General features: G+C 52.2%; 1 protein-coding gene across 1 annotated transcript in view; it reads left to right on the top strand.

Annotated features, from left to right (window-relative positions):
- The window catches only part of LRP1 (LDL receptor related protein 1), an 84,986-nt gene that overhangs the window by 12,424 nt on the left and 47,828 nt on the right, over positions 1 to 24,734 (top strand). Inside the window, exons 3-15 of the mRNA XM_015152081.3 lie at positions 1,153 to 1,290; positions 3,476 to 3,595; positions 4,766 to 4,894; positions 5,021 to 5,284; positions 14,293 to 14,455; positions 14,564 to 14,786; positions 16,184 to 16,373; positions 16,864 to 17,007; positions 18,489 to 18,725; positions 19,922 to 20,102; positions 20,996 to 21,218; positions 22,385 to 22,586; positions 22,927 to 23,052. Of these exons, the coding sequence (XP_015007567.1) occupies positions 1,153 to 1,290; positions 3,476 to 3,595; positions 4,766 to 4,894; positions 5,021 to 5,284; positions 14,293 to 14,455; positions 14,564 to 14,786; positions 16,184 to 16,373; positions 16,864 to 17,007; positions 18,489 to 18,725; positions 19,922 to 20,102; positions 20,996 to 21,218; positions 22,385 to 22,586; positions 22,927 to 23,052 (2,340 nt within the window). The remainder of the gene's footprint in view (positions 1 to 1,152; positions 1,291 to 3,475; positions 3,596 to 4,765; positions 4,895 to 5,020; positions 5,285 to 14,292; positions 14,456 to 14,563; positions 14,787 to 16,183; positions 16,374 to 16,863; positions 17,008 to 18,488; positions 18,726 to 19,921; positions 20,103 to 20,995; positions 21,219 to 22,384; positions 22,587 to 22,926; positions 23,053 to 24,734) is intronic.

Genomic DNA, 24,734 nt, shown 5'->3' on the forward strand with positions numbered 1-24,734 from the left:
AGTTTTTTGTATTTTTTAGTAGAGACGGGGTTTCACCGTGTTAGCCAGGATGGTCTCGAACTCCTGACCTCGTGATCCGCCCGTCTCAGCCTCCCAAAGTGCTGGGATTACAGGCTTGAGCCACCGCGCCCGGCTTGAAATTTTCTAGTAGCCACATAAAAAAGGTAAAAATGAACAGATGAAATTAATTTGAATATTTTATCCAATGGATCCAAACTATTATCTCTTTAGTACAGTATATTCATATAAAATCATTAGCAATCTTTTGCATTTTTCTGGTAAGTCATCAAAATCCAGTGTACATTTTATACTTACAGTTTGAACTTGTTGCCTTTCCAGTGCTTGATAGCCACATATGGCTGGGCTACGTATTGGACAGTGAAGGTCTAGAACATTTGGTACCACTCTTGGCCCTGGGTTCTGCAAACTGGGAGCTATGGGAAGGAGTTTTTCTTTATCATTGGAGTTTCTCTGCCATGGACTCTGCTTCCCTCAGCTTATCAAAACCTGTTTTTGTTTGTTTGTTTTGAGACAGATCTCGCTCTGTCATCCAGGCTGGAGTGCAGTGGTGCAGTCTCAGCTCACTGCAACTTCTGCCTCCTGGGTTCAAGCGATTCTCATGCCTCAGCCTCCCGAGTAGCTGGGACTACAGGTGCATGCCACCATGCCTGGCTAATTTTTTGCATTTTTAGTAGAGACAGGGTTTCACCATGTTGGCCAGGCTCATCTTGAACTCTTGACCTCAAGTGATCTGCCCACCTCAGCCTCCCAAAGTGCTAGGATTACAGGCAGGAGCCATCACTCCTGGCATCATCAAAACCTTTTACTGACCTCAGTCACCATAAAAAACCAGGCTGTCCTCAGCCTGTCTCCTGAGCATAGAATGTTGAGGCATTGGGGTCCATAGGTATGGGACATTGGAGGGGTGGACTCTTTGCTGAAGGCCTAGTTTCTACCTCCGCCTGTTTGCCTACAGGTGTGTGACTACTGTGGGGAATGCTGTAACAGAGTTCTAGGTGGAAGAGTCTAACTAGCCCTGAGACCTCCTGAGATCTGAAACCCCAGTTTTATCTCCCCTCGTCCCCAGTGAACAGCTGGCCAGAGAGCCACCATAGCCAGCTTGTTCATACCCACCCTTCTGTCTGCCCTCAGGTCCACAGAGCAAGGCCCAGCGATGCCAGCCGAACGAGCATAACTGCCTGGGTACCGAGCTGTGTGTTCCCATGTCTCGCCTCTGCAATGGAGTCCAGGACTGCATGGATGGCTCCGATGAGGGGCCCCACTGCCGAGGTAAGGACTTTTCCACTCTCTACTCTCCTGTGTGGATGCAGCATGTTGCCAGCCCACCTTCCGAGGACTGTCCTGGCACCTTCAGTGGGGATGAGGCCTTGTCCTGGTCCCCTGCCTAGATTTGCCTTCAGAGAGCAGATAAAATTGATGTGCCCCGTGGGCTTGGAGCTTGGTCAGACAGCCCTGTGGGCCTCAGCCGTGGGCCCTAGCCTGGGCACTTCCCTCTGGCTCTGTGTTCTCGGACTAGTCACTACCGCTCTCCAGGTCGCAGTTTTTCTTCTGTAAGATGAGAGATCAGTGTTTTCATACATTTTTTAAAATAGTATGATCCTTTCTTCAAAAGGTTTTCTGCATGATGCCTGAGTGTGAACACAGAGAGGAGCAGAGGTGCTGTGACTAAAGCTTAGCAATCTAGTTTAGTCCACCTGCCACCCCTATGGGTGCCCTAGAAGGCATCCCCCAGGAGCTGCAGATCTTTGGGGGGCCCTAAAGCTGCCTTGGTCCCTCCCTCTCTGACAGTCTGGACTGTCTGAGGTGGTTGATAGGAAAACCATTCAGGCCGAGGTGGGAACATTAGGATGATAAGTCAGACTGCTTCCAGCCTGTGGCTCAGGTCACCAGCTCTACAGTCTTTACCCCAAAGGGCCCTGTGGGCCATGGAGAGTCCGGTCACAGCGTGAGCATTTGAGAGTCATGTTGGGGGAGGAAGAGCCTCAAGCCTGCATGTTAGGGAATAATGGCTTCTCCCTTCTCTTGTCCTCGGGGTCCGGGCCCAGAGCAAGAGGCCAGCTTTGAGAGGCCATGAGGCTTTGAGAGGCCATGAGCGTGGCCCTAGGGGAGGGGCTGTGCTTGGGTGTGGGGGCAGCGTCCTGTGCTGTGTGCCCGAGAAAACATCTGTCTGTGGGAGGAGACTCGTCTGGATCCTGTTCACTAGGAGCAGGGAGGATGGAGCAAGGGAGTTTGTGGAAGATTTTTCTCCCTTTCTTTGGTTGGTTTTGCATGTTTTCATCTGAAGCTCCTGGGACAGGATGCAGAATGTGGGCCTGGGGGCTGACTTAAATGACAACGCGCACCCCTTCCTCTCGGGTGGCGTGTGTTCAAGTTTGCTTCCTTTTGAGTACCTTTACAGTCTCTAAAACAACAGAGAACTTCAAAAACCTCAGGTCTGAACCTCCTTCTCTGATATTACAGAAATTGGCCTCCTCATCCCCTCACCCTATACCCAGAAAAGTTACTCTTTTCTAGGTTTTCCAGAGCAAATGGTATTTTCCCCCTCTGTGGAGGAAGGCTGGGCAGGCAGCACGAATGGCTCTCGGGTGGAAGTGGGGAGGAGAAAGAATTGCTGGGGTCTGGCCCCCCATCCCAACTCTTCCTGGCAGGCTTAGTGCCTCTAAACGTCTTAGCATCTTGGGCGGCTCTCTCTCCTAGGTGGGGGTGGAGGGGGAAGCCAGGGTGTGAGGCCGCTGGACAAAGGGGTCTTTGTGGCCAGGCTGCCTGGCCCCACGCAAGGCCATTAACTGGGTCGCTGGTCTAGGGGGGGCAACTGCTCTCCCACCTCTCCCCCCTCCTGTCTCATTCCCTTCTGTCTCCCCTGTGGAAGTGGGTCAGTGGCAGGAGAAAGATTAGAAAAGAATCCAGAGGGAACCAGTTTTGCTCCTCCTTCCCGTCCTCTACCTGGGCCTTAGGTCTTCTCTCTGAGGCCTCTAGGGCTTGGGGGATGAGTTAGACGGGTGCTTCCAGGCCAGAGCTGGGATCCTGTGGGGACAGGCATAATTCCATGCCCAATCTTCAGCCCCAGCTGAAGCCAACATTGTAATCTCCAGGCAGTGTGGACAAGAGGCATATGAAAGGGATAAGACTCACCGTCCCCTCTTCCTGTTGACCCCAACAAAGTGCCAGAACCCCTCTCAATGGGGACAGAGGTAGCCCAGAACATCCAGAACAGGGACATGTGGGTTCTAAGCCATCACTTGCTGTGTGACCTTAGGCTTTTCTTATAGCCTCTCTGGGCATCAGTTTCTTCACTTGTGAAATATGGTAGATGCTTCCTAAGACCCCTTCCATCTCTGACACTGCAGCCCTTAGAAGTGGTTTCTGAAGGTTGACTGGGTTTAGGGGAAGGGTGTGGCCTGTGTGCGGGTGCCAGATCTGGTGACCTGAATGTGTCTCTCCTGCCCCCACACAGAGCTTCGAGGCAACTGCTCTCGCCTGGGCTGCCAGCACCATTGTGTCCCCACACTCGATGGGCCCACCTGCTACTGCAACAGCAGCTTTCAGCTTCAGGCAGACAGCAAGACCTGCAAAGGTATGTGAGTGCATATGCCTGTGTGCATGTGTGTGTGCCAGTGGCCAGTTGAGGTGGGCAGGGAGGGGCAGAGAGGGGTAGGGAGCCTGGCTGGAATAAGAAACTAGAAGGAAGGTGCAAGAGAGGGGGTGCCACCACCCCAGGGCATGACTGTGAGCTCTAACCATTTGCTTCCACCAGACTTTTAAAAATTCACCTTAAAATTATAGTTTATATGTAAATTTTTCTGTTGTAAAAAACTGAAGCATTAACAGATAAAACCAAAGTCCCCTTTGACAAATCCCCCTCAATTCTGGTCCCCTTCCCTTCTCCCTGGAGTTCAACTCTATTATCAGTTTGCTCTCTCTCTTTCAGGCCCTTTTTTATGCGTTTGTCTGTGTGTATTCACAGAAAATCTAATTGGAAGTACTGCTCAAGAGTACTGTGTGCTCTTTTTTGCGTAAATGATACTATACTCTATGTATTATTTTCAAGTTTTTCACTCATCAGTATGTTCCATAATTTTTTTCTGTATTAATATGTAAAGATCTACATCATTCTTTTAGAAACCACTGTGACGTATGACTTTTACCACAGTTTACTTGGTCACCTCCCTGTTGATGAGTAAGATGTTCCCAATTTTTCACTGCTACAAGCAATGCAAACTTTTCTGTTTTAAATTTGCCTCCCTCGGGTCTTTGCGCAAATGCCACCTTCTCAGTGAAGCTGTCCCCTGACTCCTCTAAAATCACACCCCTGCCATCTGCATTCTCCATCCCTGTTCTCTTTCCGTGGCACTAGCACCTCTAACATATACTTTATTTACTTTGTTTCATTTGTTATTATAGTAACTATATTTCATTTATTATCTGAATATAAGTTTCCTGAGGACAGCAATGTGGGTCTATTTTAAAGTTCACTGATGTACCTCTGGCACCTGACCCATAGTGGGGACTCAATAAATCTTCCCTGCATGAATGAATGATATGTACATGCGTGTTTCTCTAGAGTGGATTCCAAGACTAGACTTGCTGGGTGATAAGGTTTGCACATTTCATGCTGTAATAGATTCTGCCGGACTGTCCTTCAAGGTGGCTGTAAGGATGGACACGTTGGTCATGTCTGATGATCACCCACTTCCCTGCCCTTGTCACACTGGAAATGACCACATTCTTGTCCTTTCCCCGGCAGATTTTGATGAGTGTTCAGTGTACGGCACCTGTAGCCAGCTATGCACCAACACAGATGGCTCCTTTATATGTGGCTGTGTCGAAGGATACCTGCTGCAGCCGGATAACCGCTCCTGCAAGGCCAAGAATGGTGGGTGGGGTTGCCTGTGGCCACAGTGCTAACTAAGCCCCCTCAATGCTATTCCCTGATGGGTGGTGGCCTGAGAGGTGGTCCTAGAGCCCTGGCTACACTGACTCTTGTCTTCCCCATTCTCAGAGCCAGTAGACCGGCCCCCTGTGCTGTTGATAGCCAACTCCCAGAACATCTTGGCCACGTACCTGAGTGGGGCCCAGGTGTCTACCATCACACCTACGAGCACTCGGCAGACCACAGCCATGGACTTCAGCTACGCCAATGAGACCGTATGCTGGGTGCATGTTGGGGACAATGCTGCCCAGACGCAGCTCAAGTGTGCCCGCATGCCTGGCCTAAAGGGCTTCGTGGATGAGCACACCATCAACATCTCCCTCAGTCTGCACCGTGAGTCACCTGCTCTCAGCTTGGAGGGCTGGGGAGGGTAGGGGAGACAGGAAAGCTGGAAGCTGTCTGGAATAGAGGCCGGGAGTTACACAGGATGGCTCCTGTCTGGGGCAGGAGAAGCAGGAGGCTGGATACAATGGTGTGTGTTTGAGGCAGGGGCAGAGCTCCCTCCCAGCTCTCTGAGCAAGTGTCTGGATGGTCCCTGCATTTCTGGCCAAGGGCTGAGGGGGCAATGAATGGTCAATCTCCAGAGACCAGGGACTGTCCCTTCTCTGAGAGGGGAGTGTTGACTAGACTGCAGAGGGACTTTCCGGTGCGGTGGGAGCCAAGGCTAGGGAAAGAAGGAGCGGAAGCCTGAGGTGCCCTGTTAGGCTGCAGCTGAGGGTAAAGGAGCTGGGGCCCAGCTGCTCTGTCTCCATGGGCCATCGTTTCCCTCGGGGACCATTGCCAATGGACTCTCTGCTGCCATCGGGGGAGGGCAGTACTGAGGTTATTTCTCTGTGGCTTTGTGGCAGTGAATGAGGCTGGGAGAGAAGCGTGAGCCACATGAGATTTTAGAATATCCTGGATGCTTCCATTCAGGCTCCTCCCTAGGCTACACTTTGCTGTCCTAGTTGTGGAAGAAGGGGTGTCACAGGAAGGGGCGCGAGCATAGCTGGGTGTAGACCCACTGCCAGGAACAGCCCTGCCCATCTCAGATGCTGTTACACCAGCAGCCTTAAAGTCAACATCTGGCAGCATCACATTTCCAACGAAATGCACCACAGGGCTGAGAGGAAGAATCTGGCCTGTGGTTGATCTGACCCCCTGAGGGAGACTAACTTGATCCATGACTGTTTAGTAAACCAGAATTCCCATCTCTGCCTTGGTTTCCTAATCTGCATAATGGGTTTGAGCTTATCTGTCCAGATCAGATTAACTAGAGTGAAAGCCAGTGGTAAAGGATAGCAGGCTTTGAATTGAGGATTGTGAACCTTGGGCCTCTCTAGAAGATCTTCAAGTTTCTTTATTTGGTTCTTGTGATGAAAAGAAAGATCCCAGGAGATTACAAGGGATTCATTCTGGGAGAGAGAAAGGCCCCTCCCCGGGATGGTGGAGAGCAGGGGTCCTTCTGAGAGCCCTCACTCTCCGTGGCCTCAGCTTAAGGTTCACATTTCGGCCTTTGGCTCCTCCAGAGCATCCCCGATAGCGTCCTTGTGATAGGTCCACAGCTAACCTGTGATCAGACATGTGTCCTCCTTGGGGTGCTGAGCTGGGGGTTGTCAAGCCTGGTTGGCTGAGCTCTTAACGCGTGGGTGGCTCAGGGAACCCCATGGCCGATAGGGTGGGATTGGCACTAGACCCTCTTGTGCAGCTGCCCTCCCCCTGTTCCATGTCTACTGCTCTACTTAACAGGCCTGTCTGGGCAGACAGCCTGTCAGTTCCCTCCCCAGCCCTGCATCTGTGCCATACAGTGGGCTTGTGGGTAGGTGGCTATGGGGTGTCCTGGAGGGAACCTTCTCAACCTCTACTCTGGCCTCGTCTCCTTATCTGACTTCCTCCCCAGAAGAAGCCGGTACCCCTCCCTTGGCAAACAGATTTGCCTTGCCTCCCAGTCTGCTAAACTCATTGGGCCTCTCAGGGGCAGAGTCCAGGAGGCTAGAAGAGTCCAAGGGGAAATGCTTGTGGGGTAAATGAGTGGGTTTCTCTTGTCCCAGCTTCTGTCCCTTCCTCCTTGCCCTCCCCCTGCTCCACACCCCTGCCGCCTGAATGTCTGGCTGTCACCCTGAGGATGGTTGTTTTGCTCTCTCCCACAAACTAATTATGGGTCCCAAACTGAGGATGTCAGTGTCTCTCCCCTAGCCCCTCCCCCAGTTCCCGGGTCATCCCCCTCCCCAGGAGACTGACTGTCCTGGTGTGTGGGGTGGCTGGTCCCAGGCACTCACCTGCACAGCAGCTGCTGGCCTGTAATTAGCTCCCCAAGGAGGATGACGAAGAAAGGCTACAGCTTTCTCCTGCTTTCACTCTGCCCTCTGGGGCAGCCCTGCCTGCAAGCCTTCCATTCTGTGCTGTGACTGTGACCTCTGTTGGATCCCTGGGGCTGAGCCTCATGCAGCAGGGGTGCACACAGAGGGAGGAGTCTAACAATTGAGGGGTGTTTGAACCAGCGAGACCAGCCCGCTGGTGCAGGCAGAAGAGGGAGCCTGCCCCAGAGAAAACTCTGGAAGCAGAAATAGAATAGAAAGAAGGAAGGAGGCCAGGAAATGAGCCTGGTTCACATGTGTCCTGGGCCATGTGAGTCAGACCTGCTGTGGAGTCCTGAGAGCCCCCGAGGGCCCCCCTGAGGCCCTGCAGCGTGTGCACGTTCCTCTTCAACACCCCAGGGCTGCTGACCCTCCTGCCCCAGGCCCAGTGTCATCCCCCTGGGTAGGGTGGATCATCTCTTTTCCTCCCACCTGAGATTACCTTCCCTTTCCCTCTGCCACTGGCCCAGTGGTTTGGGGAGGTCTATGAGGCTCGAATTCCAAGACCGGAGAACTCGATGGTGAGAGCTGGAAGAGGAGGGAAGACCCTTGGCCAGCACCAAGAGCAGCCCTTTCACTACTGCTTTCTCAAAGGGGCTATGCATTGATTTGATTGTAGGTGGTACCTGCACAAGTTTTTTTTGTTTGTTTTTTTTGTTTGTTTGTTTTTTTAACTGTTACGTTTTTATTTGATATACATTAGGAAACTCCTGTAACTAGCACATCAAATCTGTTATTTCAGCAATTGTTTAGGATGCAGTGAAATAAGAAAAGTAAGTTAATTGAAATATCTGGCAATAAACAGTAGCACAAGCTGTACATAAGCATGGCAGACATTTTGAAAGTGATACACAAAAGACTAAAGTTCTGAAAATTGAGACCCAGAGGGATCAACAGGCCTGATAGTCCCTGAGTCAGGAACTAGGTCTGCGCACTGTCGCCCCCACCTGTGACCAGTCTCTCAGCTCCAGAGGGCTATGGAGCCTGTAACCCCAGCTTTGTCCAGCCTCCTGCCAGGCTGCCCCTGGGCAGGGCTGGTGGTGCAGTCTACCCACCCCAGCCCAGCCCTGCATTTCCTAAGCTGAGCTCCTCTGATCTGTATTCCCTTCACCTTGGAGGATGCCACCACTGTAGAAAGAATGAGGCAGACTGCAAGAGTGGGGCCCTGGGAACATGTGTGTGTATGGTGAGGGGAGGTTCTGAGGTTGTAAATAGAGGCCTTAAAGGAAATCGGGTTTGCTGAAGTCACTCAGGAGTTTGGACTGTGTGTGAAAGGATGGTCTGAAGGGGCCCTCAGAGGTCTCAGGGTTCCGCTCCCTGCACCATGCTGCATGGGGAAGAAGGAGGTGGCCGGGGAGCTCAGCAAAGGCCCCCTAGGCTGCAGGCAGCAAGGTTGCGAAATGGGTCCCCAGGTCCAGCTGGCCAACTTCACTTTTCCCTTCCTCTCCCTTTCTTTTATTTATTTTTTTAGTGTGTGTGTTTTCGAAATCACAACAGGAAATGGGGTAGTGATTTGTCTAGAGGGGAGGCAAAGAAGGGGCAGACAGCTGCCCCTCTGAGTCTAATGAACTGGCTGCTGCTGCTGGAAGGGGTGCTACCTCCTCACTGTGCTGGGCACCCCTGGACCCTCTCAGCCGCCCACCCGTGCCTACAGAGCACTTCCAGACTTCACATGTGAAAGCTAACCATGCCCCTCCTTTCCCTTTCTGACCCACAGGATGCCAGGCTGTTTGGGAAGGGGTGGCTCTAGCCACCCTACTCTTTGGCCTTGGGCCCCCTGCATCCTGGCACTTTTGCTTCCCATTCCTGTTCTGAGTTTCCTAATCATTTAACAGCTCACTCTTGCTCCTCCTCTCTCCTGGCCAGGGCCAGCCCTGTGTCTCCCGGCCCAGATCCAGCCCTGTCCTCTCCTCCCCCGCTGTCTCCTTGAAGTTGCCTCTCCACCCAGACTGCTCCCAGCACTCCCCTCGCTGTTTTCAAGCCAAAGGAAGTAACTTAAGCAAGAGAGATGTGTTTTAGAGCCCGGCAAGGATTTCTCAATAGAGGGAAGACCCTAGGATGGGCTGAGCGGAATCCAGGCGTCATCCCTGGGATCTAGGTTGAAATGCCTCTTGGGGACCTAAGCCAGGCAGGGGAAGGTAGCGGTACATAACTTCAGACTGAAATCACAGGCAGGAGCAGGAAGGGAGCCCAGGGGAAGGAGGTGACACAACACGGCTAAGCTCCAGACTGGGTGGTGGAAGGAGGAAGAGCTGAAGTCGGGACCCAGCAGGAAACAAGGAGCATGAGGCCACGTCATTTAGCAGAGCTGCCAGGCTCACCACGAGGCCCCCTTTTCACCTTCGAAGTCCTCAGACTCTCCGCCATCTCTCCCAGCCCCCAGGCAAGATCCCTGAGTGGGATTACTAGACAGACTGCCCTCTCCCACTGTCTTGGAGTGTCCCAAGGCCAGAGAGGGAGGATCCTGGCAGTAGAAGAGAGGGGGGAAATGATGTCCCAGCTCTAGAACAACAGACTGGGGGACTCAGTCTTCAGTAAATATTTGTTCAACGGATCAATACATGTGTGTCAGGCGCCTGGGACAGAGACAAAAGGCAGCGCCCTCCTCACAGTATTTGTAGTCAGGTGAAGAGGCCATGATCAAATAAGCTCCAGAGGCTTATGGAGCCTGTAACAGGAAAACTTCCTTCTTTTTTTTTTTTTTTTTTTTTGAGACAGATTCTTGCTCTGTTGGCCAGGCTGGAGTGCAGTGGCGTGATCTCGGCTCACTCCAAGCTTTGCCTCCTGGGTTCACGCCATTCTCCTACCTCAACCTCCTGAGTAGCTGGGACTACAGGTGCCCGCCACCACGCCCGGCTAATTTTTTTGTATTTTTAGGAGAGTCGGGGTTTCACTGTGTTAGCCAGGATGGTCTCGATCTCCTGACCTCGTGATCTGCCCACCTCGGCCTCTCAAAGTGTTAGGATTACAGGCGTGAGCCACTGCGCCTGGCCTCGAAAACTTCCTTCTAATAGGGCAAGCTTCCTTCTGGGAGCCTGAGCCGAGTCTTGATGAATAGTAGGTGTTAGCCCCAAATGGCCCACCTGGAGGGCCCACCCAGAGTCAGGAGACCACAGGGCTCTGGCTGGAGGCACAGAGGGCGACTTGGTGGAAAAGATGGGAAAGGATGGGCTTGGGGAGGGGAGGACATAGTGGGAACTGCAGCCCCCATGTGGGGAGTGTTTATCATGCACCAGGCCCAGTGCTAAGTGCTGTTAGTCCACCATCCAGTTTTACAGATGAAGAAACAGAGACTCAGAGACATTAAGTAACTTGCCTATAGCCTCAGTTGGAAGGTGATGGAACCAGAATTCAAACTCAAGCTGTGAGTGTCTAGGGCCCAGCTGGACCCAGGGCAGAGCAGAATGATAGGAGGAGAGGTAGGGAGGCTCCTGGAACAAGGGCCAGAATCTAGTGTGCTCCCTGGGGATGTGGTTAGAGGTCCAGGGACCTCTTTGGATGTGTATACACTCTTTGGGTGTGTAGATGTGTTGGGTGACATTTTCTCAGGGCATAAAGGCTTCTTCCTTCAGAGTTCCTTATTTTAGAGCAGGTGACTAGAATCCTGCAGCTGAAGCTAGAGTCTTCTTGGGCATGGGGTGGGGCCTGTGTGTTTGAGAAGCAGCCACCATGTACGGAAATGCCTCTTGAACAATGGGAATGATGAAGAAGTTGAGAAAAGCTGGAGTTGTAGTGAGTGCAGATGCTGAGTAGTGGGATGGGGTGCAAGGATACCAGGTCTATTCTGGGGCCTGGAACTGAAAGTCCTCTGTGACATCACGGGTAGCTGCGGTCTCTCGTCTGACTCCTGCACCTCTTCCCTGCTTCCTAGCCTCCCTCTTGATGCTGGAATCCCCTGCCCTTCTGCCCCTAGACTGTCCCCAACTCCTCCCACAACACAGCCTCCCTCTCTCCCCTTGGGTTTATTTGAGATTCTCCCGTCCTCAGGATTTTCGGTCTTTGGCCAGAGCCCCTTTTAGAAGGTGCGCTGGGGTGAGTTGGCCCTTAGAAGGCTGGGCCGCAAGGGGATGGCTCCCCTCAGGGTTGGTGGAGCCAGAATGATCAGCATCTCTGGGCTGAAGCCCAGGACTCCACCTGGACCCCAGTTCATAAGACAGAGAGGGGTGGCCCAGATACTGCCTATAGGGCAGCCCTGGAGGCAAGGTTCCTCCTCTCAATTCAAGCCCATCTCTCTACACTGGCCTTGGAGTGGTGGCCACGTGTATGTGTGCGGGTGACTGTGTATGCATGTGTGTGTGTGCATATGTGCGTGTGTGGTGGGGCAGGCAGAGGAATCTGAACTTTAGGAGAGAGAAAAATAATGTGGTGCAGGGGGTTGGATAACAAAGGATTTTTGCTTGCAACTAATAGTCTCCAGCTGCAAAAATACCAAAGGGGAGGCCAGGCAGGCTGAGGACTCCAATTCTTGCCAACTCCTCACCGGCCTGCTGAGTGGGGCCCTGCCTGGCCTTTGGGGAGGTGGAAGGGAGACCGGCCAAGGGTAAATATCTGAGAGCAGGATGATCTCTCTGCCTTCCTTCCCGGAATTGGGAGGGAATCCAGGCCACATCCTGGGGCTGGGGGCGCTGATTGTGGAGCTGCACCTGGGATGGTGGCATCAGATCTCTGCAGGTTTCTTCCTCCTCCCTCTTGCCAAGAGAAGGGTGGATAGGGGGAGCAGGGGCAGGTTATTGCCAGCCCTAGGGCTGGGCAGTGACTCAGGGAAGCCTCAGGAAGTCGGAGAGAAGGCCGGCCGTAGCTGCGCCAGCTGGTGCTGGGAAAACAGCTTTCACTGATGAAGTTCATATACATGCCAGCAGCCCCCAGACCCCTGCCGTGCCCACCAAGTAAAGGGCACGCAGCCCTGTTTGACTTCCAGCCACCCTGCTGGCTGCCAGGGGCTGCAGGCAGGTCCCCGCTTTGAGACTTCGATTTCCTCTGGAGGCAGCCCAGCAGCATTCATTTGAATCTGTTTTCTCTGTGGTTACAGCGTGTGGGGCAAAGAATTTGGTTGCCTTACCCCTGCACTAGGCCCTCTTCCTACAGGGCCTTGGCCTCCTCAAGCTACTCTTCCCCCTCTCTCTAATCTTGTGAGGATGGGACAGTATTGGGGGCCCAGAGGAAAGAGTGGCTGGGCTTGGGGATGCATGAATGCTTACAGGGGTAATATATTGACTCTGTGGCCTTGTTCTCCAGGCATTGGGGTGGGATTTAGAAGAGAGGACCTGAAGAAGAAACTAGTTTGGTAAAGCCCTCAGTTGGCTCCTTCCCTTCCTGTCCTGTGACTCTGAGTCAGTTTCAAGGCCCTGCCAAGTTCCTTGAGAGCTGTGTTCCTGTTCTTGTTGCCCCCACCCCACCCCCACCCACTGTTAGGGAGCAGCCCCTGAATTCCTGTGGGGAGGAGGGGGAAATTAGGGAGCAGTCAAGCAGAACAGCAAGTCATTATACCTGTAGCTGTGTGGGGGCAGAAGAATCCCTGTTGGGTTGAGTATTGGTAATGGAGGATGAGTTTCAGCCCAAAGCAGGTAGCCCAATGATTTCTTTAGCTGTTGGGGAAACTAGTGGAAGTGGAGTTCCAGGCAGGGGTCCCAGAAAGTCACTGCCTTAGGAGTTTCCCAGTTTGCAAGAGGCATCATCTCTGATGGTGGTAGTTGAAGTGGGCAGTGAGTAGATGGAAGGAAGCCAGTGGTCCTGGAGAGGAGGAGCCCAGAGGAGGCCAGCAGGTGTCCCTGTCCCCAGACTTCCTGCCTCCTTGAATTCCAGCCACCCTTGCCCTGCCTCTCTTTCCTTTGGCCCTTCTTGGCCTCTTCCATCTCCTCCAGAACCATGCCTGAAACTGAGTCTAGGCAGCAGGGCTCCATCTTCTTCCCCAACTCCCATCCTCCTTAAGCCCCACCTTTTTCTGAGCCATACCTCAGTTTACCCTGAGGGTTCTTTCATGGCCCTTCTCCTAGACTCTCTCTCCTCCTGCCCTGTGACTTACTCCCCACCTCTTCTGACCCTCCCTAGGACATGAGGACATTGAGCAATAAGAACATTGCAGGAACAGGGGACTGGGACTGAGTAGAGGAAGTTTGGCCCATGTCACTGGTGCCCAACCTTTTGCCCCCATGGATCTTCCCTTTTGCATCTCTGTAGAGCTCATATTTTAAAATACTTTTCTCTCAAACTGGGTTTATTAGCATGTACCCTGCTTTTCCACTTCAAAAATTTATGCCATATGTCCAGCTTCCAGTCAGTGCTTCTGGTTAGCATGAGATAACTAGATTTATCATAAAAAGTAGATAAAAGGGCTGGGCTCAGTGGCTTACCCCTGTAATCCCAGCGCTTTGGGAGGCTGAGGCGGGCAGATCGCAAGGTCAGGAGATTGAGACCATCCTGGCTAACACGGTGAAACCCTGTCTCCACTAAAAACACAAAAAAATTAGCTGGGCGTGGTGGCGGGCGCCTGTAGTCCCAGCTACCCTTGAGGCTGAGGCAGGAGAATGGCATGAACCCAGGAGGCGGACCTTGCAGTGAGCCGAGATCCTGCCACTGCACTCCAGCCTGGGCGACAGAGCGAGACTCTGTCTCTAAAAAAAAAAAGAAAGAAAGAAAGTAGATAAAAGTCCAGTGAAAAGCAAAGATGTGTAATGTTTTGGTAGCCTGAGTGCTCTTATCCCAAGTAAAAGCAAAGTTAAAAAAAAATACTGGACTGAGCTAGTGGACCTGTGCTCTCTACCTTTTGGTGCCCCGAGAAGATGGTCCCTTTTCAAAGATGGGCTAGAATTGGGAAGCCTGTCAGCCTGCCAGCCAGCATTTATGCGAGGGCTCCTGTATGTCCATCCTGAGCTCAGCATGGGGGTGTTGGGCGGGAGGTCATCCAGAGAAGGTGGGCTTCCAGGTGTGGGTTCTCACCAGCAAAGGGTGGGCGTCTCTGCAAGAGGGCCTGCCCCACCCCATGGCTCTTTCATTCATACTCTCCAGACGTGGAACAGATGGCCATCGACTGGCTGACAGGCAACTTCTACTTTGTGGATGACATCGATGATAGGATCTTTGTCTGCAACAGAAATGGGGACACATGTGTCACATTGCTAGACCTGGAACTCTACAACCCCAAGGGCATTGCCCTGGATCCTGCCATGGGGTGAGAGTGACAGGCGGGGTTCTGGCCCTGGAAGGTGGGAGGCTGAGGCTACAGTGGTAAGGAGGGTGCCCAATGTCCAGACCCCATTTAACACGCATCTTCCCACAGGAAGGTGTTTTTCACTGACTATGGGCAGATCCCAAAGGTGGAACGTTGTGACATGGATGGGCAGAACCGCACCAAGCTTGTCGACAGCAAGATTGTGTTTCCTCACGGCATCACGCTGGACCTGGTCAGCCGCCTTGTCTACTGGGCAGATGCCTACCTGGACTATATTGAAGTGGTGGACTATGAGGGCAAAGGCCGCCAGACCATCATCCAGGGCATCCTGGTGAGGGAGCTGCTGTCTGAGGCTTTTGTGGGGGAACTGTGATCCAGGGCCTTCTGGTGAGGGGGAAGCCTCTGTAGGGGAACCGTTCTCTGAGTCTCCTGGTAAAGAGTGTGGATGCCCCAGGCCTCTAATGGGAGTAGGGTGGGCGTGAATACTGCAGAGAAAGGACAAGATATGTCTTCCACTGTGATGGGAATAGTCATTTTAGAGACACCACTTCTGTTTACTTCCTTTTTCTCATTTGACCCTTATAATAACCCCTAGTTGATGAACAGGGAGGTGGTTCAGTTCCCTTTCAGCAGATGAAAAAGCAGGATCAAAGAGGTTAGGTGATCTGCCTGTGTTTGCAAAGCCAGGTGATAGCACTGGAACCTGGTCTAGAAGCCTTGCCGGCTTGGAGGTAGCATCTCCATTCTGGGATAATTAGGGTGAGCAACCAGCCCAGTTTGCCTAGGACTATCCCAGTTTTAGCCCTGAAAGTCTGGTAAGCCAGCAAACCCTTACCTTTGTCTTAGGCAAACTAGGACAGTTGGCCACCACAGATAAGCTATATGGGTAGTCAGGGTGTTACAGGGCTTGCTTGGGGCAAGCGTGTCCTCTTAGCCCTCATAACAGGCTAAGAATGTCCTCTGTGGACAGAGTTTAGAGCCCAACTCTAATTCAGTCTAAAATCACTAAAGTGTCTACCGAGTGCCTAATTCTGTGAAGGACAAGGTTTCTGCCCTCAAGGGGTCTGAGTAGAGTGGGTGAGATAAGTCCACAAATCACCATGCCAGACATGGATAGATAGCAGTGTCACAGAGGACGTATAGAAGGAGAAAACATCTCTGGTTAGAAGATCCCAGAAACTCTTCAAAGACATGCTCTGTAGAGGATGAGTGGGATCTTGGCAAGCAAAAATCTTCAGAATAGGTTAGTCCAGCCAGAGGAGACAGGAGTAAAGCATGGAGTTAAAAAATAGTGGGGCCAGGCACGGTAGCCTGCACCTGTAATCCCAGCACTTTGGGAGGCTGAGGCAGGAGAATTGCTTGAGCCTCGGAAGTCGAGACCAGCCTGAGCAACATAGGAAAACCCCATCTCTACACAAAAAATTTTTTTAATTAGCCAGGTGTTGGTGGTATGTGCCTGTAGTCCCGACTACTGAAGAGGCTGAAGCAGAAGGATGGCTTAAACCCAGGAGGTGGAGACTGCAGTGAGCCATGATCGTGCCACTGTACTTCAGCCTGGGTGACAGAGTGAGGTCCTGCCTCAAAATAAATAAATAAATAGAAATAAAAAACTACAGGATGAATTGGGGAATACAGGTCATGAACTCTGGAGGAAGCTGAGGGGATCTCCAGGGCAGAGGGAGGAACCCCTGTCATCTCATGCTGTCCATTCTTGCCTGCCCATCTCAGATCGAGCACCTGTATGGCCTGACCGTGTTTGAGAATTACCTCTATGCCACCAACTCGGACAATGCCAATGCCCAGCAGAAGACGAGTGTGATCCGTGTGAACCGCTTTAATAGCACCGAGTACCAGGTTGTCACCCGGGTGGACAAGGGTGGTGCCCTCCACATCTACCACCAGCGGCGTCAGCCCCGAGGTGAGCAGGGCTCCATGGCCTCTCCAAAGCTGGCTTTACCCCACGACGGCTCTGGGCCCTTGGGATCACAGCCCCTCTATGGGCCCTCCTGTGGGGACCCTGGCTTCCTTCATGTCATGGCTGATTCTCCTAGCCATCCACTCGGGCTACCTGGCCCCCCCAGCTTCCCCTGCCAGCCCCCGTCTACCCACTCAGCCTCTAGATCCCACTCTGTCCCTCCCATTCCCCTTGCCAGTCTGGAGCAGGAGAACCTGGCCATGGACAACCCTGGAACTCTCTCCCCTGACTACTGAAGCCCCCACCCAAGAATCTGAAGCCTGGATTGTTGGGGGGGTCAGAGGATTTCCACCCCTGTGGCTTCCAAATTCTAAAATGGGATAGCAAGCACAAAGACCACAGCAGCAGGGGGTGTGGTCAGATTCAGGAAGCCTTCTCAAGGCCTGGCACAGGGGCTCTGAGGGGTCCTGACAGCTCTTCACCCTGTCCCCAGTGAGGAGCCATGCCTGTGAAAACGACCAGTACGGGAAGCCGGGTGGCTGCTCTGACATCTGCCTACTGGCCAATAGCCACAAGGCGAGGACCTGCCGCTGCCGCTCCGGCTTCAGCCTGGGCAGTGATGGGAAGTCATGCAAGAGTGAGTGACAGGGAAGGGGGTTCGTGCCCGTTGGGAGGCGGCAGGAGGGTATCCTCAGGTGTCCCCCACAGCCTGGCTACCTCTGTCTGGCAGGGAGATAAAGGAAGTGTCCTAGAGTGTACCTGCTAGTGAGGGCAGAGATGGGACTCGAATCCACATTTGAAAAATGTGCTTTTCTCACTCGCCCACTGGACTCTGCAGAAAACTAAACTGATTCATTCAGCAAGTGTCTAGTGAGCAGTGAGCACTCACTACATGTTTGGCACTGTTCTGGTCATCAGGATTAAGCAGTGAACGAGACAGATGTTGTCCATGGCCTCATGGAGCTTACAGTCTAGTTGGGGAAACAAATAAATGTGTAACTTTAGGGGTAATAAGTGGTTATGAAGAAAATGAAACAGAGAATAGTCAGGTGTGGTGGCTCATGCCTATAATTCCAGCACTTTGGGAGGCCGAGGCAGGCAGATCACTTGAGGTGAGGCGTTCCAGACCAGCCTGGCCAACATGGTGAAACCCCGTCTCTACTGAAAATACAAAAATTAGCTGGGTGTGGTGGTGCATGCCTATAATCCCAGCTACTCGGGAGGCTGAGGCAGGAGAATCGCTTGAACCTGGGAGGTGGAGGTTGCAGTGAGCTGAAATGGCACTACCGCACTCCAGCCTGGGTGACAGAGCGAGACTCCATCTCAAAAATTAAAAAATAAATGAATAAATAAAGCAGACAATAAAGTTAATGAGGACAGCGAGGGCCTCTCTGAGGATGTGGCATTTGAGCCAAGCTCTCTGTGAAATGAAGAGGGCAACCATGTAACTCCCTGAGGGAGGAGCATGTCTGGCAGAGGGAATCAACAGTGCAAAGGCCCCGAGGCCAGCATGAGCGTGGCAAGCCAGAGGGACAGCATGACGGCCAGCAGGGCTGAGTAGTGTGAGGGCAGAGAAGGAGGGAGGGGTTGGATTTTATTATAACTGGGATGGGAAGCTCATGGTGACTTTTGAGAATGGAAGTGACATGATTGGATTCACATTTGTATAAAAGTCACGTAGCTGCTGGGTGGGGGATGGGCAGTAGGGAAGTAGCCAGGAGACTGTTTCAGTGTAGTGGGCAAGAAGTGATGTGGTTTGCACTAGGATGGCAGCAGAGGAAGTGGTAAACAATGATGTAACTCCAACATATTTTGAAGGTATTCCTTTTATACCACTGATTTCATGACTGATCAGTGGGCACTTAGCTGAAAACCTGCTATTCTTCCCTCATTTCCTACCCTTGGAGTGCAGAGGTCAGACCCCGGTGTGTTGCGGCCAAGACCCAGTGTCCTGCATGTTAGCGTGTGTGTGGTCAGTCCATCTGACCCAGAGTCTCACCTCTCCAACGTCTCCTGACCCATCACAGCTAGGGCATTGCAGCCCCTTGGCCGCAGCCCCTGGGTGGGGATGATGGTCGTGTGTGTGGCTGACTGTACCCTGGCTTGTGCCTGCTCTAGAGCCGGAGCACGAGCTGTTCCTCGTGTATGGCAAGGGCCGGCCAGGCATCATCCGGGGCATGGATATGGGGGCCAAGGTCCCGGACGAACACATGATCCCCATTGAAAACCTCATGAACCCCCGAGCCCTGGACTTCCACGCTGAGACCGGCTTCATCTACTTTGCTGACACCACCAGCTACCTCATTGGCCGCCAGAAGATCGATGGCACTGAGCGGGAGACCATCCTGAAGGACGGTACAGGCTCCTAGGGATGTGGCCCATGGGGATGGAAGGGGGCTGGGGCCCAGACATCTGTTTCTCGGTGCCCTCTCAGCAGGATGGTCCCCTGATGACCGGCTGGCTGCACTGGTTGGCATGGAGATGAGGGGATAGACAGATTGACCCCTGTGTGACCCCCTTCTTGGCTGAGCTGAAGAGGCAGGAGGATGGATGGGTTAGGCAGCATGGGCTGTCCTTGCCAGCCCTTGGGAAAACTCAGGGTCTCTCTGCATTGGCTCAGAGCCCTGGAGCTGCACACAGCAGACAGCCAGGAGACAACTGAGGTCTTGAATTGGAGACAGGCCTGCCAGATCAAAACAGGGCACACCCACACGTATGTGCGCACACAGGGTCTGTGCAGCTGACCTTACAGCCGCCAAAAACTGCATGCTATTGTGTCCTGAGAAAATCGTGTTTTGTGAATTGCATCCAGGTCTTCCCTCTTAGCTGCTTGGGCAGGTTCACAGTGCATCGTCTTTTTAATGTCTATGTGAAGGATTCTGAGCTGTACGAGTTCTGCCCCAAATCTGCACTTGGGCCCCAGGATCAGGCCACCTCCTCATCAATCTGGCGGATGCCAGTTATAACCTTTGCCCTGCACCCCATCCACACTGCAGTTCAGAGAAAACCAACAGTCAGCAATCATATCATAAGACTTTGGGGAAATCAAAAGTAACTCATCAGGAAAAGATTGGGGATCCCTATACCAAGGGAACTGCTATTTAAAGGACACTTGGAGTGAAGCCTTTGGCTAAGTGAAAAATCGCTTCCTAATTTATTCATTTTGTTAGTTCAGGATTTTTAGGCCTAGGATATGATGTCACACTTGTGCCCAGAGCCACATACCCGATGTTTCAGCTCTCCACTCAGGCACAGGCCAGATGCCCTCATGCAAGAGCCCACATCAGCCATGTAGTTTACTGTCTGCCACGTGTGGTTTTGAGAGGCTGGCCCCAGTACAAATGGCAGCACACAGGGCCTTCCCCTATTCCTCTTCCAGCCTCCTATTCCTGCCCCCACCCACCTGTCTAGGGCCCCAGAGGGTCTCTGCACCCCTCTCACCCCTCTGTAGCCCAGGCTGCTCAAAGGTACCTGAGTTCGGGAGGGCCAGAGGCAGGCAGCTTTGAACTTCCTTTGAAGCTGTTCATCACTGATCCCTCTTCCCCCAACAGGCATCCACAATGTGGAGGGTGTGGCTGTGGACTGGATGGGGGACAATCTGTACTGGACGGACGATGGGCCCAAAAAGACAATCAGCGTGGCCAGGCTGGAGAAAGCTGCTCAGACCCGCAAGACTTTAATCGAGGGCAAAATGACACACCCCAGGGCTATTGTGGTAGATCCGCTCAATGGGTGAGTCCTCCCAGGCCTTGGGGGTGGGAGGAGCTGGGAGTGTGTGGGCCTCAGAGAACTAGAAGATGAAATGGACAGGGAAGCAGGAGAAGGCAACTGAGGCAGGATACTTTAGCAGGAATGGGAGGCTGCAAGGGGAGAAGGAGTCCCTGTCTTCAGGGAAATAGGAGTGATTCCTTAAACATAGAAGAAATCTGATCCTGTCACTCCTAGCTCAGAGCCTTCCACCAGCTCCCCTTACCCTGAGAATGAGGCCCACGTTCTCATCAGGCTTGCACAGCCCCACAGCGTCTGCCTGGCCCTTGTCTGACCTCATCTGCATCTCACTTCCCACACTTGAAGTTCTGTCCCCACTGCCTGCTGTCTCTTTCTCAAACAAGCACCCCAGCTCCTCCTGCCTCAGGGCTTTTGCTCTTGGAGTTCCTCGGCCTGGAACTCCCAGATATTTGCAGGACTGGCTCCTTCTCTACATCAAGTCTCACTCATGCCACCTCCTCATGGCGGCCTTCTCCATCACTCTCCTCACACTCACCCCCACCTGCAGCCCGGTCACTCTCCACCCCATCACCCTGCTTTATTTCCCTCCTGGCCTTTATTGCTCTCCATGTAACCTTGATTGACCTGTTTCTTGTGGGATAGGAGCTCCATGGGAGCAGGGACCTTGGCTGCCTTGGTCTCCACTGCATCCCTGAATGCCAAAACTGTGCCCAACTTACAGACACTCAGCGAATATTTGTTGAATGGAGTGAATGAATGAAATGTGTGGTCCAGGGATGAGCAGGACAGGAGACCCCTTTGAGGAGCTCTGGGACAGCACTCATGGATTGGGATCATAGGGGAGGCTGTTGATGGGAGAGTGGGCCCACGTGGTGCTGACCAGTCACTGCCCACAGGTGGATGTACTGGACAGACTGGGAGGAGGACCCCAAGGACAGTCGGCGTGGGCGGCTGGAGAGGGCCTGGATGGATGGCTCACACCGAGACATCTTTGTCACCTCCAAGACAGTGCTTTGGCCCAATGGGCTAAGCCTGGACATCCCAGCTGGGCGCCTCTACTGGGTGGATGCCTTCTACGACCGCATTGAGACGATACTGCTCAATGGCACAGACCGGAAGGTGGGCAGGCATGTGCCTGTGTGCGGGAGTCCATGTGCATTGCTAGACTATGCTTGTGCATGGTTGAGGTTCTGTGTGAGGATGTGGGTATCTGTGTGTGTCCAGGCCTGTGTGCCTTGTGTATGTTTATCTGTGCGTCTATAAATATGTACATCTGTGTGCTTGCATATCTTATATATTGTGTTATTTGTTTGAGGATTGCCTCCATTTGTGTCTCTTTGTGTCTATTTGTGTTGTCTGTGAAGTTGACTGTCCACGTGCCAGTCTCTGCATACACATCATGTGCGCCTCCTCGTACGTGCATAGATACACGGCATGCCTTGGTGTGTGTCTGCACTCTCTGCAAGTGTGAGTGCCTAGGGGCGGCATATCTCTACACTTGGTCATTTGGGTTGTCACGTGCTTCATGAGTCATGTACATGTTCTAGTATATAAGGCCCTTCATGATACGGCCCCTGACCCCCTCTCTGGTCTCTTTTCCCCCCACTTCCTGCATCCCAACACTCTTTGAACAAGCAGCACTAGGCAGATTGTTCCTCCCAGCACACGTCACAGAGCATCTGCCCTCTGTGCCATTACTCATGCAGTTCATTCCACATGGAATGTTCACCCCAGCTCCTCTTCCCCTGGCAGAGTGCTCAGGGGCCACCTCCTCTAGGATGTCATCTCCAGACCCCTCTTCACACTGAATCACCCGTATGTGCCCTGCATGAGACAGTGGGCAGCTCATGGGCAGAGACCATGTCGTTTTCACCTCTTAATACCTACTACAGCTCAGCCCCTAATAGATCCTGGTAAATGTTGAAGAAATGAATAGATGAATACTGACTGTCTACTCATTTGTGTGTGTGTGTGTGTGCACGTGTGTGTGCGTGTGTGTATGTTTGGGGACTATGAATGAATGTGAATGAGCCCAGGAGAGGATGGTGAGGATGGTGACCAACCTCACCATCAGCATCCTTGCTGGATCACTCGATCACCTGCTGGCTTCAGGATCTACCATCCTACTGTGTGCAAAGCTATCACCCCCAGGGGCTCCCAGGCTAATGGGGGAAACAAAGCAAACACCATGCTCAGGACATAGACAAATTAATGTACAAAAAGTGATCTCACAGGCCTCCCTCAATTTTCTTCCAAGTCCTGAGTAACATCCTCTCCATCCCTAGATTGTGTATGAAGGTCCTGAGCTGAACCACGCCTTTGGCCTGTGTCACCATGGCAACTACCTCTTCTGGACTGAGTATCGGAGTGGCAGTGTCTACCGCTTGGAACGGGGTGTAGGAGGTGCACCCCCCACTGTGACCCTTCTGCGCAGTGAGCGGCCCCCCATCTTTGAGATCCGAATGTATGATGCCCAGCAGCAGCAAGGTACCCCCTTGGGGCCGGGGGCAGCGTGGGACCTGGAAGGGGTGGTGGGACCTAGGCAGGGATTTGAGACTTCCCTGGGGGTGAAGGCACTTCCCAGGGATCCTAGGCTCTGACTTTTGAGGATCCTGAGAAGAGAACTCCCCCCAACACAATCTGATTCTCTGTTCCCCATTTCCCTTCCTGCCCCATGTCTGTGTCTCCTGTTCTTCAACATGATCTTCTTCCTCTCCATATTTCCTCTTTCTGTCCCCGTATCTTCATGTGTCTCCTCCCCTATCCCTTCTCTGGCCTCTCTTGACCTCCTCCTCCCCTTGCCCTTCTCCACGGCCCCTCCCCACAGTTGGCACCAACAAATGCCGGGTGAACAATGGCGGCTGCAGCAGCCTGTGCTTGGCCACCCCTGGGAGCCGCCAGTGCGCCTGTGCTGAGGACCAGGTGTTGGACGCAGATGGCGTCACTTGTTTGGGTATGAGGGGCCTGACTAGGTGGGAGTGGGAAGCAGACCCCAGCAGGAGGACGCCTCAGAGAGGGGTGGGGAGGCTCCAGGGTCCCAGTCAGAGATTAAGGAGGCAATGAGGGGGCCTGAGGGGGCCAACAGGAATCAAGGGAGGGGGTGAGCAAAGGCTCTGGGGGCTAGGAGGGAGTATAGGGAAGATGGGAGGCTGGGAGGGACTTGCGAGGGGATGGCGATTAGGGGAAACTGAGTGAAGAATGGACAGCTATGGATGGAAGGAGAAAATTATCCTTTACTTCTTTTAAATGTATTTCTCCATTACTCAAGTAAAATAATAATAGTTCCAAATATTGGAAATTACTTTGGGAGGCCAAGGCAGGCGGATCACTTGAGGTCAGGAGTTTAAGACCAGCCTGGTCAACAAGGCAAAACCCCGTCTCTACTAAAAATACAAACATTAGCCAAGCGTGGTGGCAGGCACCTGTGATCCTAGCTACTCGGGAGGCCGAGGCAAGAGAATCACTTGAAGCCAGGAGGCAAAAGTTGCAGTGGGCCGAGATCATGCCACTGCACTCCAGCCTATGCAACAGAGGGAGACTCTATCTCAAAAAAAAAAAAAAAATTTAAATTAAAAATATATATAATATATATGTTGGAAATTAGAGAGGAGAAAAAAGCCCAAATCCCACCAGTGAGCAGCACTACATTGTTAGCATTGCGGTAAAGTGAACACCATTCTTTTTTCCTCAGGGGGATTATGTTGTTTTTTACATAACTATAATCATCTCTTTATAAAATGTCTTCTGCCTTTTTTGGTTCAAGTGTCACAGCATTTTCTGTGTTATTATTGCATGATTTTAATAAGCCTTGTTTTTTCTAAAAGTGGGTTGTATTCATTGTAAAACTAAATAAGTAAGGCCGGGCACAGTGGCTCACACCTGTATGTAATCCCAGCACTTTGGGAGGCCGAGGCAGCCGCTGCACATACTGTTCTGTTTCCTGCTTTTGTCACTTGACAGCATGTAATGAGTATGTAAGCAGCATTTTTAATGGCTAAAATACCTTTCATTTGGTAAATATAATGTAATTTACTCAACTGTTTCTCTACTATTGGATGTTTAGGTTGTTTCCAGTTTTTTGATATAATCCCAACCCACATTTGTTGAGCATGGACTACGTGCTCAGCACTGTCATAGACATTTCCCTTGCAGTAATTTGTTTACCCCTAAAAACATCCTGGTGGGAAAGGTGGTTTTATTATCCCCATTTTACAGATGAAAAAACTGAGGCCCAAAGTTAGAGCAGGATTTAAACCCAGGAAGTTTGACCCAGAGCCTGTTTTGTAATCATACCTCTGCTATTTCTCACATCATCATGCCTGCCCATATTCTGGATGGTTTCCTTAGGATAGAATCCCGGAAGTGAAAATGGGTCAGTGCAGCCATAGTGTACAGCTAAGAGGGAGTGGCTGGCGTCAGGAGAGGGCATTGACTGAGGGGGTTAAGGAATGGAGGGGCCAAGGTAATGGGAGGATCATCCACATGGAAGTTGAAATCACCAAGAATTGAACCAGGAGTGATTTTGGAGAAAGTGCTGGTGAGCCAGGAGCTAAAAACCCTTACAGATGACAGGGTGCGGCTTGGGAGCCTTCCAGAAGTAGATGTTTGTGTAGAAGCATGATGTAAGGGGAAGAA

Source organism: Macaca mulatta, chromosome 11 (assembly GCF_049350105.2).
Source record: "Macaca mulatta isolate MMU2019108-1 chromosome 11, T2T-MMU8v2.0, whole genome shotgun sequence".
Taxonomy (NCBI): Eukaryota; Metazoa; Chordata; class Mammalia; order Primates; family Cercopithecidae; genus Macaca; species Macaca mulatta.